Source organism: Pseudorasbora parva, chromosome 11 (genome assembly GCF_024679245.1).
Source record: "Pseudorasbora parva isolate DD20220531a chromosome 11, ASM2467924v1, whole genome shotgun sequence".
Classification (NCBI taxonomy): domain Eukaryota; kingdom Metazoa; phylum Chordata; class Actinopteri; order Cypriniformes; family Gobionidae; genus Pseudorasbora; species Pseudorasbora parva.
Genome location: NC_090182.1, coordinates 8,420,290 through 8,437,420, shown reverse-complemented (window position 1 = coordinate 8,437,420; position 17,131 = coordinate 8,420,290). Strand labels below are relative to the sequence as shown.

General features: G+C 38.8%; 1 protein-coding gene across 9 annotated transcripts in view; it reads left to right on the top strand.

Moving 5' to 3' along the window:
- Nucleotides 1-17,131, top strand: part of LOC137092613 (protocadherin gamma-A11-like) — a 199,688-nt gene that overhangs the window by 59,050 nt on the left and 123,507 nt on the right. Inside the window, exon 1 of one of the 9 annotated variants that reach the window (XM_067456933.1) lies at nucleotides 1,367-3,786. The exons of the other annotated variants lie outside the window; for them this stretch is intronic. Within the exon in view, the coding sequence (XP_067313034.1) occupies nucleotides 1,411-3,786 (2,376 nt within the window). The 5' untranslated portion in view covers nucleotides 1,367-1,410. Of the gene's footprint in view, nucleotides 1-1,366; nucleotides 3,787-17,131 lie in introns of those variants that run through there. 9 annotated transcript variants of the gene reach the window in all.

Genomic DNA, 17,131 nt, shown 5'->3' with positions numbered 1-17,131 from the left:
TGATTTAATTTGCAACAAAAGTGCTATATTCATGTTTTGACCTGTAATGTCAGCCCTTTAAGAGTTTATGCATTTATGCATTTTTCTGAGATTATAGTTGTCTTTTACTTGTGGATTCTGTTTGATTTAGCAACATTTGTTTTCTTGTGATTTTGAGGGACTTGCTGCGAACGTGAGGGATTCTTTTCAAATAGAACGAACAAAGGTTTTTCTTTAAAAAGTTCTGTTGCTTACATTTAAATAAGTATATATTTTATTTGACTGCTTTCACTAACAACAGGCTCTTAAAGATTCGGAAGTTAATTTAAAGTCTGATTGGTAGCTTAATTGTTCTTTTTATAATTTATATTTAGATCAAATCCTATTCCTTTTTTGTTCTTCCGTAAGGAACCCTTTAATAAATAGACATTGTTTAGAATTGAGTGACTTTTGGCTGTTTACCAATGTTCTAATTACTACCTTTATCTGCCATGAAATAACTTTTGAAGCCTATATGGCAATAAACTTAAATACAGCATATCATCTCAGCTAATATTTTAGATTCAGAGTTTAAAGTTGTTGGATTTTTAAAAAAAATGAATCTGATATGTCTCGTTATTTTCGTTAATCTTTCTTTTAAGCTCATTTAACCTTTTTGTTACATCTCTCACAAATTCTGCAGTTTGATATTATTTAATCTGACAAAATGTTGCTTTTTAAAGTTGTTTAGTGCTTTTCTCATCGTTGTCTTTATTATGTGAATCTGGATTATAAAAGCAATTTAGCATGTTGGTAACTTTTTTAAAAGGCCGATTTTTTTGTTTGTTGGTTAGAAACGGCATAGGACAGGGTTTCCCTTTGCTGTCCATGGTGCTGCACCGTCCATTACTGTTGGTGTTTTTTTCTTTTTCTTTTTTCTTACATAACTCATATGTTTCTGGTAATGGGTAAAGATCCTCCTTTATGCGGCTCATGCCAGAATCCATTATCACTTAAGCATTTTAATGGACTGTGATAGACTGAACTCTGTAAGAATGCTTAATTTTTTCAGTTTCCTCAAATAAACTTAAATATTGTGTTCATCTTTCACTCGTCATGGAATGTTGATCCCGGGTCTTGTTTTGTTAAATAGTTTTAAGGTAATAGACACTTATCTCTATTAAAGAGATGTTGCAGTTTCTTCTTTTAACTCCTAGTGTCGCTGTTGACCTGCAAAACCCTGTGTGTGTTCAGTACACATCTCTCCACCCTGATTCTGATGTCATGCACACACAGGGCTTCAAGCTCGTTACAGAAAATCATCGACGGAGACTGGTTACTGCTAATACTTTGGCTCTTATTCCACATTGAGTTTTATATTTGTTTTCTTTTGCATGTCAAGTCCTCTATTCGCTTAATTTCTGAAGCATTTTAAACGCTCATCGTTTCGAGATGTTTGGTCTTTTGTTCTTCGTGCTGATGGCGCGCGCCGCTTATGGAGACGTGAGCTATTCTTTCCCGGAGGAGATGAAACGCGGATCTGTGATTGGAAATATAGCAAAGGATCTCGGGCTCGATGTGAACAGACTGTCATCTCGTAAGGCTCGCATTGATACTGAAGGTAACAGAAAACGATACTGTGACATTAATCTGAACACTGGAGAACTGACCGTAGCGGAGAGGATCGACAGAGAGGGGCTTTGTAAGGAGAGGCTTTCTTGTGCGCTTAATTTTGAATTTGTATTAGAAAATCCGTTGGAGTTGCATCGTGTTGTCCTACAAATTCAAGACATTAATGATAATACGCCAATATTTCCCAAAGACGCAATCAAGCTCGAAATAAGTGAAAATGCCGTTAAAGGGGCTCGTTTTCGTGTCATTGAGGCTCGGGATGCGGATGTCGGCCACAATTCAGTACAAACATACATATTAGAGAGAAATTCAAATTTTGTTTTAGCAGTGAATTCAAAGACAGATGGAGGCAAGTACGTCGAGTTAGTGTTAGATAAAGAGTTGGACCGTGAGCAGCAGAAAGAGGTGACTTTAATTCTCACTGCGGTAGACGGCGGGACTCCACCGAGATCAGGTACTGTAGCCATACACGTCACTGTGCTGGATGCTAATGATAATGCTCCAGTCTTTAGTCAGGCCGTCTATAAAGTCAGTCTGCCTGAAAATTCTCCTGTAGATACTGTAGTGGTGACAGTGAGCGCTACTGATGCTGACGAGGGACAAAATGGACAAGTGACCTATGACTTTGGTCATTTATCCGAATATGCAAAAGAATCTTTTTCATTGGATCATCAGAATGGAAAAATTTCCGTGAAAGGGCCAATAGATTTTGAAGATGAATCAAGATATGAAATTATTGTCGAGGCTAAGGATGGGTATGGTCTTTCCTCAGACACAAAAGTAGTAATAGAAATTACTGACATAAATGACAATTCCCCCATTCTTATAATCAAGTCTTTGAATAGCCCCGTTCCTGAGAACGCGTTCCCCGGTACAGAGGTTGGCATCATTAATGTGCAGGACAGAGACTCTGAGAATAACGGACAGGTGCGCTGCTCCATTCAGCAGAACGTCCCGTTTAAACTCGTACCTTCGATCAAAAATTACTATTCTCTGGTGACCACAGGTGAATTAGACCGCGAGCTTCTCTCTGATTATAATATTACAATCACTGCTACTGATGAGGGCTCTCCGCCTTTATCTTCCACTAAGAATATTAACTTGACTGTCGGTGACGTGAATGATAATCCACCTGTATTTGAGGAGCAGAATTACAGAGCTCATGTGCAAGAGAATAACAAACCGGGCTCCTCTATTTGTTCAGTATCCGCTACAGACCCGGACTGGAGACAGAATGGCACTGTAGTTTATTCTCTGTTGTCCTCTGATGTCAATGGCGCACCGGTGTCCTCCTTTTTATCCATTAACGGAGACACCGGGGTCATTCATGCCGTGAGATCGTTTGATTACGAACAGATGAAGAGTTTCAAAGTGCTCGTGTTAGCCAGAGACAACGGCTCTCCTCCTCTGAGCAGTAACGTGACCGTGAGTGTCTTCATATCGGATGAGAATGACAACTCCCCTCAGATATTATACCCCTCTCCGGAAGGAAACTCCTTCATGACCGAGATGGTCCCCAAAGCTGCTCAGGCGGGCTCCCTGGTCTCCAAGGTGATCGCCGTGGACGCGGATTCTGGACAGAACGCGTGGCTCTCGTATCACATTATTAAAGCGACTGATGCGGGACTTTTCACTATCGGTGTCCACAGCGGGGAGATCAGGACGCAGCGGGACATTTCTGAATCTGACAGCATGAAACAGAACCTTATTGTGTCCGTGAGAGATAACGGACAGCCCTCTCTCTCGGCCTCGTGCGCGTTGTATTTACTCATATCAGATAACTTGGCTGAAGTTCCTGAACTCAAAGACATGTCTCATGACGAGAGCAGCTCCAAACTGACGTTTTATTTGATCATCGCGCTGGTGTCCGTTTCCACTTTCTTCCTGACCTTCATCATCATCATCCTGGCCGTGAGGTTTTGTCGCAGGAGAAAGCCCAGACTGTTGTTTGATGGAGCTGTAGCCATTCCCAGCGCGTATCTCCCTCCAAATTACGCAGAGGTGGAGGGCGCGGGAACTCTCCGCAGCACTTACAATTATGACGCATACCTGACCACGGGCTCGCACACTAGTGACTTCAAGTTCATCAGATCTTATAATGAGGGCACACTGACTGCTGACCTGACTCTGAAAAAGACTCAGTCCGCTGTGGATGATCTTGAAGGGCTCGATGCGGAAATGAGCGATTCGTTTCAGGTAGGACTAAGTTGTTCTAAAATAAAAAAATATTCATCAAAATTGTGGGTTTTCTCAGTGCTTTCATATACGATCTCTTGCTGAACAGATTACACAAGTCATTTAAATGCTTTTTGTTGATAAGAAAATGTTTTAGGGTCAGATTTAGGCCTGAAAAGTAGCATTTAAGGCCCGGTTTCACAGACAGGGCTTAGATTAAGCCAGAATTAGACCTTAGTTAAATTAAGACATTTAAGTATCTTTATAAATATACTTTAGAGCCAAACATTACTGGTGTGCATCTTCTTGTTGTTGTTGTTTTTAATCTTTGTAAATAGTGGCCAAATTGTGCAAATTAATTGGATTGTTGCTTATCCTGTCAAGGCACATTTTCCTTGTATATAATCAGTTATTTACAGTGTTTTTATTAAACAGGGTTTCAGTAAAATGAATGATCATTCACTGGGATAGAAAGTTTCGTAGGAATGGCATATTGCTGTGTACTGTCCATGGTGCTGTACAGGCAGGGTCTGTTGCTGTTGAGTTTGTTTTTTCTCTTTTAGGCTTTTACAGGGTCTGTTTACGGTAGTGTTTAGAAATGAAAGTAGCTGTTATAGATTATTGAGCTAGTTCTCTTTTCACATTCTCAGAGAATGTTTGTTTGTGTCAGGCCCTTTATGGTGAAATAATTCATTTGCAACCATTTTTATTATTATTATTATTATTATTATTATTATTTTTTTTTTTATGGCATGGTGAAATTTGTGTTCTCGAGATTCCGAGAGACTACACGTGAACATGTGTGATTATTTAGGACCCGCAAAGTTAAAAAATATGTTCTGCTCTTTCAGAATAAATAAATATTTGTTTTCTAATTGACTGCCTTCACTTAAAACAGGCTCTTTAAGATTTTGAGGTAACTTTAAAGTCTGAGAAGTAGCTTCATTGTTCTATTTATTATTTATCTTTAGATTTCTGCTCATGACTGAGCAAGTTTAGGTGAATAATGTTCCATTAATCATTGTGTTTACATATTTGATTTTTTTCTTTTTTCATTCTATTTTTCAGTAACTGAGCTTTTTTATGTAATTGACATTGTATATAATTAATTGACCGTTTTAGCTGTTTAAAAATTGATTACAGTTTTTCTCAATCGATTTAACAAATGTATCCAAACTGTAGTCACTGTATTCAAAACAGTGTAATTGTCCTAAACAGGTTGTACATTTTCCTTAAATTAATTTAAATTACAAATCACATGCATCATTTTCTCAAAACAAAATTATCAAATGTCTTCACAGTAGTTTATACAGCTAACCAAAACATTAATTTATCTGGGGGAAAAAAATTGCAGCCACCATAATTGAACATGTCATTAATTATGGTTTTTGAGGGAAGCTGGACAGAAATTTCATCCCAATATAAACATTGTGCCACAGTCAATATCCCTGGACAACAAGTGCTACAATCCACTGGTGTTGTGGCACACAACATTGGCATGGGGCCGCACAACACAGAAAGGCTTTTATAGTTTTGAAACTCCCTCAGTGAAATCTACTTTCCTCAGGGTGATCAGGAGCCTACATCGAGCGAAATTGTGTAGTTGTTTGTGATATCCAATTTTACCATTCGGCACTGGTGCAAGAGAGGTTTTAGCATCACCATCATTTCAGGATAGTGTTCCATCCAGCTTTTCTCCTCTCAGAGATGGAAAGTATACGAGGCCATCCTTAAAAATATTTTGGTTTGCAGTAACAGTAAAAAAAAAAAAAAGGGTCAGTAGGTAGGTATATTTTTTTTCTTCTTCACGTTTTAATGTAAAAAAAAAAAGAAGTACATTTTTGATGATGGTGATTACGTAGGTATGAATTTAAACAAAGTAGCACATCGTGAGGTCACTGACTGGGTCTTCAACCCGTGCCTTCGGGTGCATAGGCTAATTGCAAACCTTATTTTGATGCAGGCCATATAGACCACAAACAAATTGAAATATTTGTAAAAAACATGTTTATTGCATACATTTCAGGTGCATTCATTAAGAAAAGTTTCCAACCACCAGCTAGCTGTCATTGACTCATAGCTGTCAACCCTCCCGTTTTTTCCCGGATTTCTCGTGTATTTTAGCTCTTTTCCCGCTGTCTTCCCGTTTTATTATTTTCCTGTGATATATTCTGCATTTTTACACTCAATTGTGTTAACTCAGAACACACAGCTATCTGTGTCTCTGAAGTGTCTTGCACTTGTTGCTAGACCAACGCATCTGGTGATATAGACTAGTGTATTTGAATATTAAAAAGCAAAAAGTTGTTTTTATGAATTAAATGAATTAGCTATAACCTACTCTTTACTGGTAAATATTACAGTAAATAAACATCACAGACAATGGCAGACCATTTTTTTCAGACGTTATTTTATTTTTCTAATATTATGTATTGTCTCTCAGTTTTTTTGAAGAGACACTGGCTTTCCTCCTTCTTGACAGCCTACATTTAGAATAATAGCTTTGATTAACGTTAATGATGAAAAGGGTTTAAAAATTAAAACTAAATCAGTGTTTCCCAACCTTTTTTCAGTCATGGCACCCTTTGAAAATTTTCGGTTTGTATCACGGTTTTCGGTTCACGGTTTCAGTGCGGTTCGGTATTTGCCATGCTCAGGGAAAGAAAGAACTACTGTCAAATAAAAATAAAGAAAATAAGAACAATAAACTTAAATACAAGCAGCAGCACAAATAAATACTATTGAGCAAAATACTAATAAAATAAACAATGCTCTTCAGATTTTTCAGGTAGGTCAAATGTAGAGAAATTGAATAAATTAATCAAATATAAAATAACTGCACATTTAACTGTTTAAATTAAAGATTAATCCTTAATAAACTTACAAAAGCTAATCAATCAAGAGCAGTGAGTGATGTCCTGATCTTTTGTTTGACATTAAACATACAGCAGTAAAGGCTACTGCCCCTTTAAGACCTAATGAAAGGCTTTGCGTCGTCTTTATCAACTGTATACAGTTCCCTTAAGGCATATGTCTGCTTGGATACTCATCAAGATGGACATGTTGACATATTTTTTGTGTGAGTGTGTCCCTTCAAGCGCAAGACTTGAAAGATAACTAATATTTGCGCGCTTTTGGACGAGCCCACAGACAGATCTTCTCACACTGCAGAGAGTTCTCATTCACGTTCTGGCGAATATACCCCGGTGATGATGACGGCGAAATGACTGGTCATACGGCAGCACTCGCATGCATTGAACACAGTTTACAACGATAGCCCGTTTTGCCCACGTTTTTCTTTTATTATCACTGTTGTAGTGTAGCCTTTCACTGACTAAGCAGCATGTGTATCCATCGACAGAACCATACATAAAGCATTATTTTTTAAGTTACAATCCATATTAAAGATGCGTCATCAGACGTGAGGTGAACCGCGGTGCAAAAAACTCATCGTTACACACCCAAACTCATCATTGAAGAGCACGATTACTGTTTTTTTTTACAATAGGACACATTTATTTTTCAAAACTCTTCACTCAAGTTCTCCTAACTAACTTTCAGTTCGGCACAGCAGATCATTTCACATTCAAAATGCACTAAAACTAGCAAAACAGTTCATTCTTTTCTCAAATCAACTCATTCTTCCAGAGCACTAGCGAAGGGTTTCAGCCAACAAACACACTTTATCAATCAGAATGTGCAGACCTAAAAAAAACAAAAACAAAAACACTAACATCAGGTAGCATTATACATTGATTTCAATGATGATATCAATGATTTTCTTTTGTAAAATTAAAGTAAAAAAAAAAAAAAGATGTAAACCTGTTTAAATTGTATAGTAAATAAAGTTTGGGTTGTGTCTAAGTGGGACAATAATGCATGTAATTTGAAAGATATCGTCATTGAATGTATTTTGTACCAAAGCAATAATAAATTATCCACAGTTTAGCTCACATATAGACTGCTGTTGTGATGACTGTGTGAAGAGTTTTGAAAAAAAGTAACAAAAGTATTGAGAAATGGGTCCTGGTGATTGAAAAAAAACAAAAAAAAACGTAAAGAACACGAAACCTGTATTTTTATTACAGCTGAATTTATCAAATCAACATAGAACACACTTATAGTTGATAAATACATTATTTCAACAAAATGGAGTGCTTCATTATGCAGTGAATGCTGAACTGTTTTGCCAACATTAGAGTGTTTATGCAGTTAATTGTTTTGAGAGCAACTACATTCATTTGGAGAAATGTGTCAAATCGATTGAGAAAAAAATGTATATATGTAATTAAATAGCTTTTGAATCATCTGCAATATGCCGCTTTGCATTTTTTTTTTTAGATTCAAAGACCTCAAAGTTGTTGGATATTTTTAAAGTAAGGAATCTGGTGTTCTTGTTCTGTTGGTTAATCGTTCTTTTAAGCCCCTTTTTTCCCTGTGACATCTTTTTTTCTTCTTTTTTTAAGTAGTTTAGGGATTTTTTTCTTTTAAAAGCAATTTTGTATATCAGCAGCTTTTTAATCTCTTTTAGTTTGGTCAGAAATGTCATGAAGCAAGTTTTTCCTCTTTGCTGTCCATGGTGCTGTAATGTCAATTACTCTTGGTGTTTGGTGTTTTGATCTGTAGCTCCTAACTCTCTATCCCACCAATGTGTTTTTTGTTTTGTTTATTTATTTATTTGGATAGTGTACTAAAACATTGTTGTCGTGTTTATCTTCCACTCGTCAGGGAATGTTGTCGGCTTGTTTTGCTAAAAATGAAAAACACTATACTGTCATAGAAATGTATGTTATGCAGTTTCTTCTTTTAACTCCTAGTGTCGCTGTTGACCTGTAAAACCATGTGTGTGTTCAGTACACATCTCTCCACCCTAATTCTGATGTCATACACACACAGGGCTTCAAGCTCGTCTTGTTACAGAATATCGTCAACGGACACTGATTACTGCTAATACTGAGGCTATTATTCTACATTAAGTTTAATTTCGTGTTTTCTTTGACATGCTGATTGTTGCATTGGCGGATTTGATCTATGCTTAATATCTGAAGCATTTAAAAGGTTCTGCGTTTCTGTCGAGATGTTTGGTCTTTTGTTCTTCGTGCTGATGGCGCGCGCCGCTTATGGAGACGTGAGCTATTCTTTCCCGGAGGAGATGAAACGCGGATCTGTGATTGGAAATATAGCAAAGGATCTCGGGCTCGATGTGAACAGACTGTCATCTCGTAAGGCTCGCATTGATACTGAAGGTAACAGAAAACGATACTGTGACATTAATCTGAACACTGGAGAACTGACCGTAGCGGAGAGAATCGACAGAGAGGAGATTTGTGGAAAGAAAGCTTCATGCGTTATTAAACTGGAGCTGGTGCTGGAAAATCCTCTTGAATCTCGTCGTATCAACATTAATGTTAAAGATATAAATGACCATTCTCCTCTATTTAAAAAGGACCTGATAAAACTCGAGATCAGCGAGTCGGCTGTAAAAGGTGCTCGTTTTGTATTGGAGGAAGCCCATGATGCGGACATAGGAACTAATTCGGTTCAAAATTACAATTTAGCGCCAAATGAATATTTTGATTTGGCTGTTATTGCAAAAACAACCGGGAAATTTTACGGCGAGTTAGTACTAAAAAAGCAATTGGACCGTGAGCAGCAGAAAGAGGTGACTTTAATTCTCACTGCGGTAGACGGCGGGACTCCACCGAGATCAGGTACTGTAGCCATACACGTCACTGTGCTGGATGCTAATGATAATGCTCCAGTCTTTAGTCAGGCCGTCTATAAAGTCAGTCTGCCTGAAAATTCTCCTGTAGATACTGTAGTGGTGACAGTGAGCGCTACTGATGCTGACGAGGGACAAAATGGACAAGTGACATATGAATTTGGTCATATTTCAGAAAATGACATGACAGTTTTTTCTCTCAACCAAAATAATGGACAAATAATTTTGATAGGGTCTCTTGACTATGAGGACGAGTCATCGTTTGAGCTACCAATTCAAGCCACCGATGGCCTTGGTATGGTATCATATGCAACAGTTGCTATTGAGGTATTTGACATTAATGATAATTCACCAATTATAGTAATTAAATCACTGAATATCCCCGTTCCCGAGAACGCGTTCCCCGGTACAGAGGTTGGCATCATTAATGTGCAGGACAGAGACTCTGAGAATAACGGACAGGTGCGCTGCTCCATTCAGCAGAACGTCCCGTTTAAACTCGTACCTTCGATCAAAAATTACTATTCTCTGGTGACCACAGGTGAATTAGACCGCGAGCTGCTCTCTGATTATAATATTACAATCACTGCTACTGATGAGGGATCTCCGCCTTTATCTTCCACTAAGAATATTCACTTGACTGTCGCTGACGTGAATGATAATCCACCTGTATTTGAGGAGCAGAATTACAGAGCTCATGTGCAAGAGAATAACAAACCGGGCTCCTCTATTTGTTCAGTGTCAGCTACAGACCCGGACTGGAGACAGAATGGCACTGTAGTTTATTCTCTGTTGTCCTCTGATGTCAATGGCGCACCGGTGTCCTCCTTTTTATCCATTAACGGAGACACCGGGGTCATTCATGCCGTGAGATCGTTTGATTACGAACAGATGAAGAGTTTCAAAGTGCTCGTGTTAGCCAGAGACAACGGCTCTCCTCCTCTGAGCAGTAACGTGACCGTGAGTGTCTTCATATCGGATGAGAATGACAACTCCCCTCAGATATTATACCCCTCTCCGGAAGGAAACTCCTTCATGACCGAGATGGTTCCCAAAGCTGCGCAGGCGGGCTCCCTGGTCTCCAAGGTGATCGCCGTGGACGCGGATTCTGGACAGAACGCGTGGCTCTCGTATCACATTATTAAAGCGACTGATCCGGGACTTTTCACTATCGGTGTCCACAGCGGGGAGATCAGGACGCAGCGGGACATTTCTGAATCTGACAGCATGAAACAGAACCTTATTGTGTCCGTGAGAGATAACGGACAGCCCTCTCTCTCGGCCTCGTGCGCGTTGTATTTACTCATATCAGATAACTTGGCTGAAGTTCCAGAACTCAAAGACATGTCTCATGACGAGAGCAGCTCCAAACTCACGTTTTATTTGATCATCGCGCTGGTGTCCGTTTCCACTTTCTTCCTGACCTTCATCATCATCATCCTGGCCGTGAGGTTTTGTCGCAGGAGAAAGCCCAGACTGTTGTTTGATGGAGCTGTAGCCATTCCCAGCGCGTATCTCCCTCCAAATTACGCAGAGGTGGAGGGCGCGGGAACTCTCCGCAGCACTTACAATTATGACGCATACCTGACCACGGGCTCGCGCACTAGTGACTTCAAGTTCATCAGATCTTATAATGAGGGCACACTGACTGCTGACCTGACTTTGAAAAAGCCCCAATCCTCCGATGATCTTAATAGTCTTGCCGAGGGAATAGAGATTGTTTCACAGGTATGTTAAGTTTATTGATTCGACTTGTTCTTTTTTGTTTGTTTGTTTTTTTGTTTGCTTCAAAAGGGACTTCGTGGTTAAGTAAGTGTAGCAGAAACATTTTTTTTTAAATATATATTTTCGTTCAAGCATGAAATCTGATGTGAGTAATTTAAGCGTTTCTAAAACATAATTACATGTTATGAGTATCTAGAGTTCAAATTTAAAAAAATAACAACTTTTTAATCTTAATGGCCGTTGATTTTAATGAAAACAATGACAAACCCCAGAAACAACGCGATAACAGAACCCCATGTACTGCGTGAACATGAAGGAATTTACCGTTTTGAAATTTTCACTGGTGTTTTCCCTCATACATTGAATTTCACCTTGCATTCTGGTGTGTAAATGAAATGTTGGTAAACGTATGAACGTAACCCTCATTAGTATGGTGGAAATTAGTTTCGTTTTCCCTGTTATTGGTGGCACGTTGTTGTCTGATGTAATGACTTTAGCGCGCGTGTGTGTGTGTGTGTGTGTGTGTGTGAGCCTGTTTATGTGGTTTATGAGGACACAAATTTGTATAACTACATGGGTATTACACTGATATGACACTATAAATGTGGTTAATGAGGACATATCAAATGTCCCCATAATTCAAATGGCCTTAAAAACATACTAAATGATGTTTTTTGAGAAAGTAAAAATGCAGAATGTTTCCTGTGATGGGTAGGTTTAGGGGCAGGGGCAGTGTAAGGGGATAGAAAATACGGTTTGTACAGTATAAAAACCATTACGCCTATGGAGAGTCCCTGTAAACCACATAGACCAACGTGTGTGTGTGTGTGTGTGTGTGTGTGTGTGTGTGTGTGTGTGTGTGTGTGTGTGTGTGTGTGTGTGTGTGTGTGTGTGTGTGTGTGTGTGTGTGTGTGTGTGTGTGTGTGTAAAAAATGTTCACTCTAAAAAGATGCTGGGTTGATTTAACTCAAATTTGTTTCAAATATTCAAATATGGACAAACCCAGCCGTTGAGTTGATTTTGTCAGTTAAATGTTTAACACAACTTTTAAACATTAAGGTTTGTCCATATGTGACCCACATTTGGATTAAAACAACAGTTGAGTCATTCTATATTTAGGGGTACATTTCAGGTCAGCCAAAAAGTCAGAAAATCAGTATTCTTTTTTGATCAATAAACTAGGTGGTTGAATAATATATGCCCTCAATGGGCTAAATTAATTATTTGGCAAACTTAAGCTCTAATTACTTTTTTTTTTTAAATGTTAATGAAAATCAACATTCGATTTATTATTTTGTCAACTGTGTTATGGACTAATGCTGTGTCATAAACCCACAGTATGCTGAATTTGTATTATTTACCATCCTTACCAATATTTCCATCTCAAGAGATATCCCTATCTATTTTTCTGGTGGTTTAGTTCACATTTAAAAGATTTATGACATAAAAACCACACATAACACAGTTGATAGACAAAGTAACACAGTTGACAGGAGTAACACCAATGACAGGACACATTAGAAGGAAAAGAGAAAACTCTCTTAAAAATGATAGCTTTCTTTTTTAATATAACAAAAATAAGTACAAGCAATTAATACAATTTAAATTAAATTGTCAACCATGTGAATCATTGTCAACTGTTACAGTTGATGGGTAACACAGTTGACAGGTAACAGTTGACATTTCGACCATTTTTGGGTCTTGTGCAAACTCCTGGCCTTGGATTAGTTGGTAGTTGACCTAGATGAATTTATGTTTTTATATTCTTTCTCTACATATTTATAAATATAATATGTGATGCAAGTTTACCAGAATATGTTGATAACACAGTTGACGGCCAATTAACCTACTCTATGTGCCAATAATATAGATCCTGTATTGAAGAGGAGAAGTTATAATTTACCACACTGTCTTCAAATTACCTCCAAAAAAGGAATGACTTCATTTGATGTCGGACATGTGACTTTGGAACAAACCATTGCTCATTTATAGGGGGTTTTATAGGGAGTAACACGGTTGACACTGATTTCTCGGACACACACAAAATGGATGATATAATGTAGATGCATGAGTAAAATATTTTAAAAGACACCTCGCACATAATTTAATGATTATTTTGGACAAATATTTATAAGAGATATATTCAGAAACATGCATTTTAGTGCTAATCAGAAGATAAAAATCTCACATGTACCAAATTGAACAGCACAAAAACAGCAAATTCCAGTATAGAATATGACATTTTTGCAAGATAAAAGATAGGTGTCGTGTCTGTTAGATTTCTGTATTAAATTAATAATAAATGTCCCCTGATATAAAAGCAATCATTGCTTGAAATGAAAAGTTAATGAAACATTGGTAAAATTGATAATTGACTCCACCGACATGAAATGTACCCCTAATTATAGAATGACTCAGTTATCCTTCTCTCGCCACATGTTGTGTTAATATCACCCTCCTCAAATGATCAACAAACCTATTTATATTTTGCTGACATTCTGCGATTGCTTTTTTCTCAATTTCCAGGGTCATTTGTTTAATTTCATCAAATAAATAAGACATAAATATTAGTTTTGTGTATTTTTTGTGTTTTACCTCACGGATGTATACATGTGCTGATGTTTTTTTATGATTGAATTAATAATGAGTTTAAAAACAAAGCTATACGTTTACAGACCATTTGCTGGCCTTACGAGGCGTGTTGGCCTGGCGCTGTCCGTGGTGCTGATGTGTTGTGCCATGAACTGTAGCGTGTTAAGTCTTGTGAAAAAGATTGTGTATGGTCCGTTCAGAATATTTGTTGTCGTTTTTCGATGTGTAACAATAATATAGCGCTCACTTGATCATATGATTCTCAGATCGTGTAATTGAGTACTTTGACAACACTTGATTTTTTTATTTCTATAGATTAATGGAACTATTTTAGTTAAATAGCTTGTTAGAAATGTGTCTTGCCAAGTTTATACATGTATGAATTTGAATCACATTTGGTCCTCATGGTGTCGCTGTTGACCTGTGCTTTCAATTTATTTTGTTATCTCCACCCAATTGCGTTGGTATAAGCTGAATGCACGTCCAGTGTCTGAACGGAGATTGTTTTTCGTCTTTCTTAGAACAGCTGAATATGAGCTGGTGTTCAAACTGATAGTTATTCGTTCTTTTTTGCTCGTCATTTTGTAACGAGTAGCCTACTCTACATTTTGTCCAAAACCGAAAATGATGCTTAAAGGATTGTTGACGACGACAGTCTTTCTTTTCTTCTCCATATTTTGTATGGCGCGCGCCGCTTATGGAGACGTGAGCTATTCTTTCCCGGAGGAGATGAAACGCGGATCTGTGATTGGAAATATAGCAAAGGATCTCGGGCTCGATGTGAACAAACTGTCATCTCGTAAGGCTCGCATTGATACTGAAGGTAACAGAAAACGATACTGTGACATTAATCTGAACACTGGAGAACTGACCGTAGCGGAGAGGATCGACAGAGAGGGGCTTTGCGGAAAGAAAGATTCGTGCGTTTTAAATCAAGAGCTCGTGCTGGAAAATCCGTTAGAATTACATCCTATCATTCTTCGTGTTCAAGATGTTAACGACAACAGTCCTTATTTTGGTAAAGATGTGATTAATCTGGAGATAAGAGAATCCGCCGATAAAGGCAAGCGCTTCTTACTCGAAGAAGCAAACGATGCAGATATTGGGCAAAATTCTGTTCAAAGCTATTCTATTCAAAATAATAAATATTTTGTTTTGTCCGTGCAAAGTAACTCTCTTGGAGAGAAATATGCCGAAATCATTTTAAATAAAGAACTGGATCGCGAGCAGGAGCGGGAGGTGACTTTAATTCTCACTGCGGTAGACGGCGGGACTCCACCGAGATCAGGTACTGTAGCCATACACGTCACTGTGCTGGATGCTAATGATAATGCTCCAGTCTTTAGTCAGGCCGTCTATAAAGTCAGTCTGCCTGAAAATTCTCCTGTAGATACTGTAGTGGTGACAGTGAGCGCTACTGATGCTGACGAGGGACAAAATGGAGAAGTAACGTATGAATTCGGTCATGTTATGGAAGATTATAAGCATTTGTTTAACCTTGATCGGAAGTCAGGTGTCATCAGAATAAAAGGACCACTAGATTTTGAAGAAGAAGCCACATTTAGTCTGCGAATAATAGCTAAAGATGGTTCAGGTCTAACATCTTACTCGAACGTTGTAATCAGTGTAAGTGACATTAATGATAATGCCCCTATAATAATAGTAAAATCACTTAACGGCCCTATTCCCGAGAACGCGCTCCCCGGTACAGAGGTTGGCATCATTAATGTGCAGGACAGAGACTCTGAGAATAACGGACAGGTGCGCTGCTCCATTCAGCAGAACGTCCCGTTTAAACTCGTACCTTCTATCAAAAATTACTATTCTCTGGTGACCACAGGTGAATTAGACCGCGAGCTGCTCTCTGATTATAATATTACAATCACTGCTACTGATGAGGGCTCTCCGCCTTTATCTTCCACTAAGAATATTCACTTGACTGTCGCTGACGTGAATGATAATCCACCTGTATTTGAGGAGCAGAATTACAGAGCTCATGTGCAAGAGAATAACAAACCGGGCTCCTCTATTTGTTCAGTATCAGCTACAGACCCGGACTGGAGACAGAATGGCACTGTAGTTTATTCTCTGTTGTCCTCTGATGTCAATGGCGCACCGGTGTCCTCCTTTTTATCCATTAACGGAGACACCGGGGTCATTCATGCCGTGAGATCGTTTGATTACGAACAGATGAAGAGTTTCAAAGTGCTCGTGTTAGCCAGAGACAACGGCTCTCCTCCTCTGAGCAGTAACGTGACCGTGAGTGTCTTCATATCGGATGAGAATGACAATTCCCCTCAGATATTATACCCCTCTCCCGAAGGAAACTCCTTCATGACCGAGATGGTCCCCAAAGCTGCGCAGGCGGGCTCCCTGGTCTCCAAGGTGATCGCCGTGGACGCGGATTCTGGACAGAACGCGTGGCTCTCGTATCACATTATTAAAGCGACTGATCTGGGACTTTTCACTATCGGTGTCCACAGCGGGGAGATCAGGACGCAGCGGGACATTTCTGAATCTGACAGCATGAAACAGAACCTTATTGTGTCCGTGAGAGATAACGGACAGCCCTCTCTCTCGGCCTCGTGCGCGTTGTATTTACTCATATCAGATAACTTGGCTGAAGTTCCAGAACTCAAAGACATGTCTCATGACGAGAGCAGCTCCAAACTGACGTTTTATTTGATCATCGCGCTGGTGTCCGTTTCCACTTTCTTCCTGACCTTCATCATCATCATCCTGGCCGTGAGGTTTTGTCGCAGGAGAAAGCCCAGACTGTTGTTTGATGGAGCTGTAGCCATTCCCAGCGCGTATCTCCCTCCAAATTACGCAGAGGTGGAGGGCGCGGGAACTCTCCGCAGCACTTACAATTATGACGCATACCTGACCACGGGCTCGCGCACTAGTGACTTCAAGTTCATCAGATCTTATAATGAGGGCACACTGACTGCTGACCTGACTCTGAAAAAGACTCAGTCCGCTTTGGATGATCTTGAAGGGCTCGATGCAGAGGCTATGCAAGAAAGTACCTCTGAAAATAAGGTATGGAATTGGTTCTGCATTTTCTTAACGTGAGCTGTACCATCAACAAGCAATTGCATGTACACTTAAAATATTTGTTTATTTAATGGCATTGCAAAAGTAGATTTTGGATCAGTAGTCTCATCAAATTTTGCTTATCCGAAAGATCTATAAAGGACTACTTTTTTCACCCTGGCATCCATTCATATGGAAATCTTAGTTTTTTCTTATTATTTTGTGTTAATGTTGCAATATAATAAAGTAGCTTTATCTAACATCAGTATAGTGCATTATAACTATCAATTT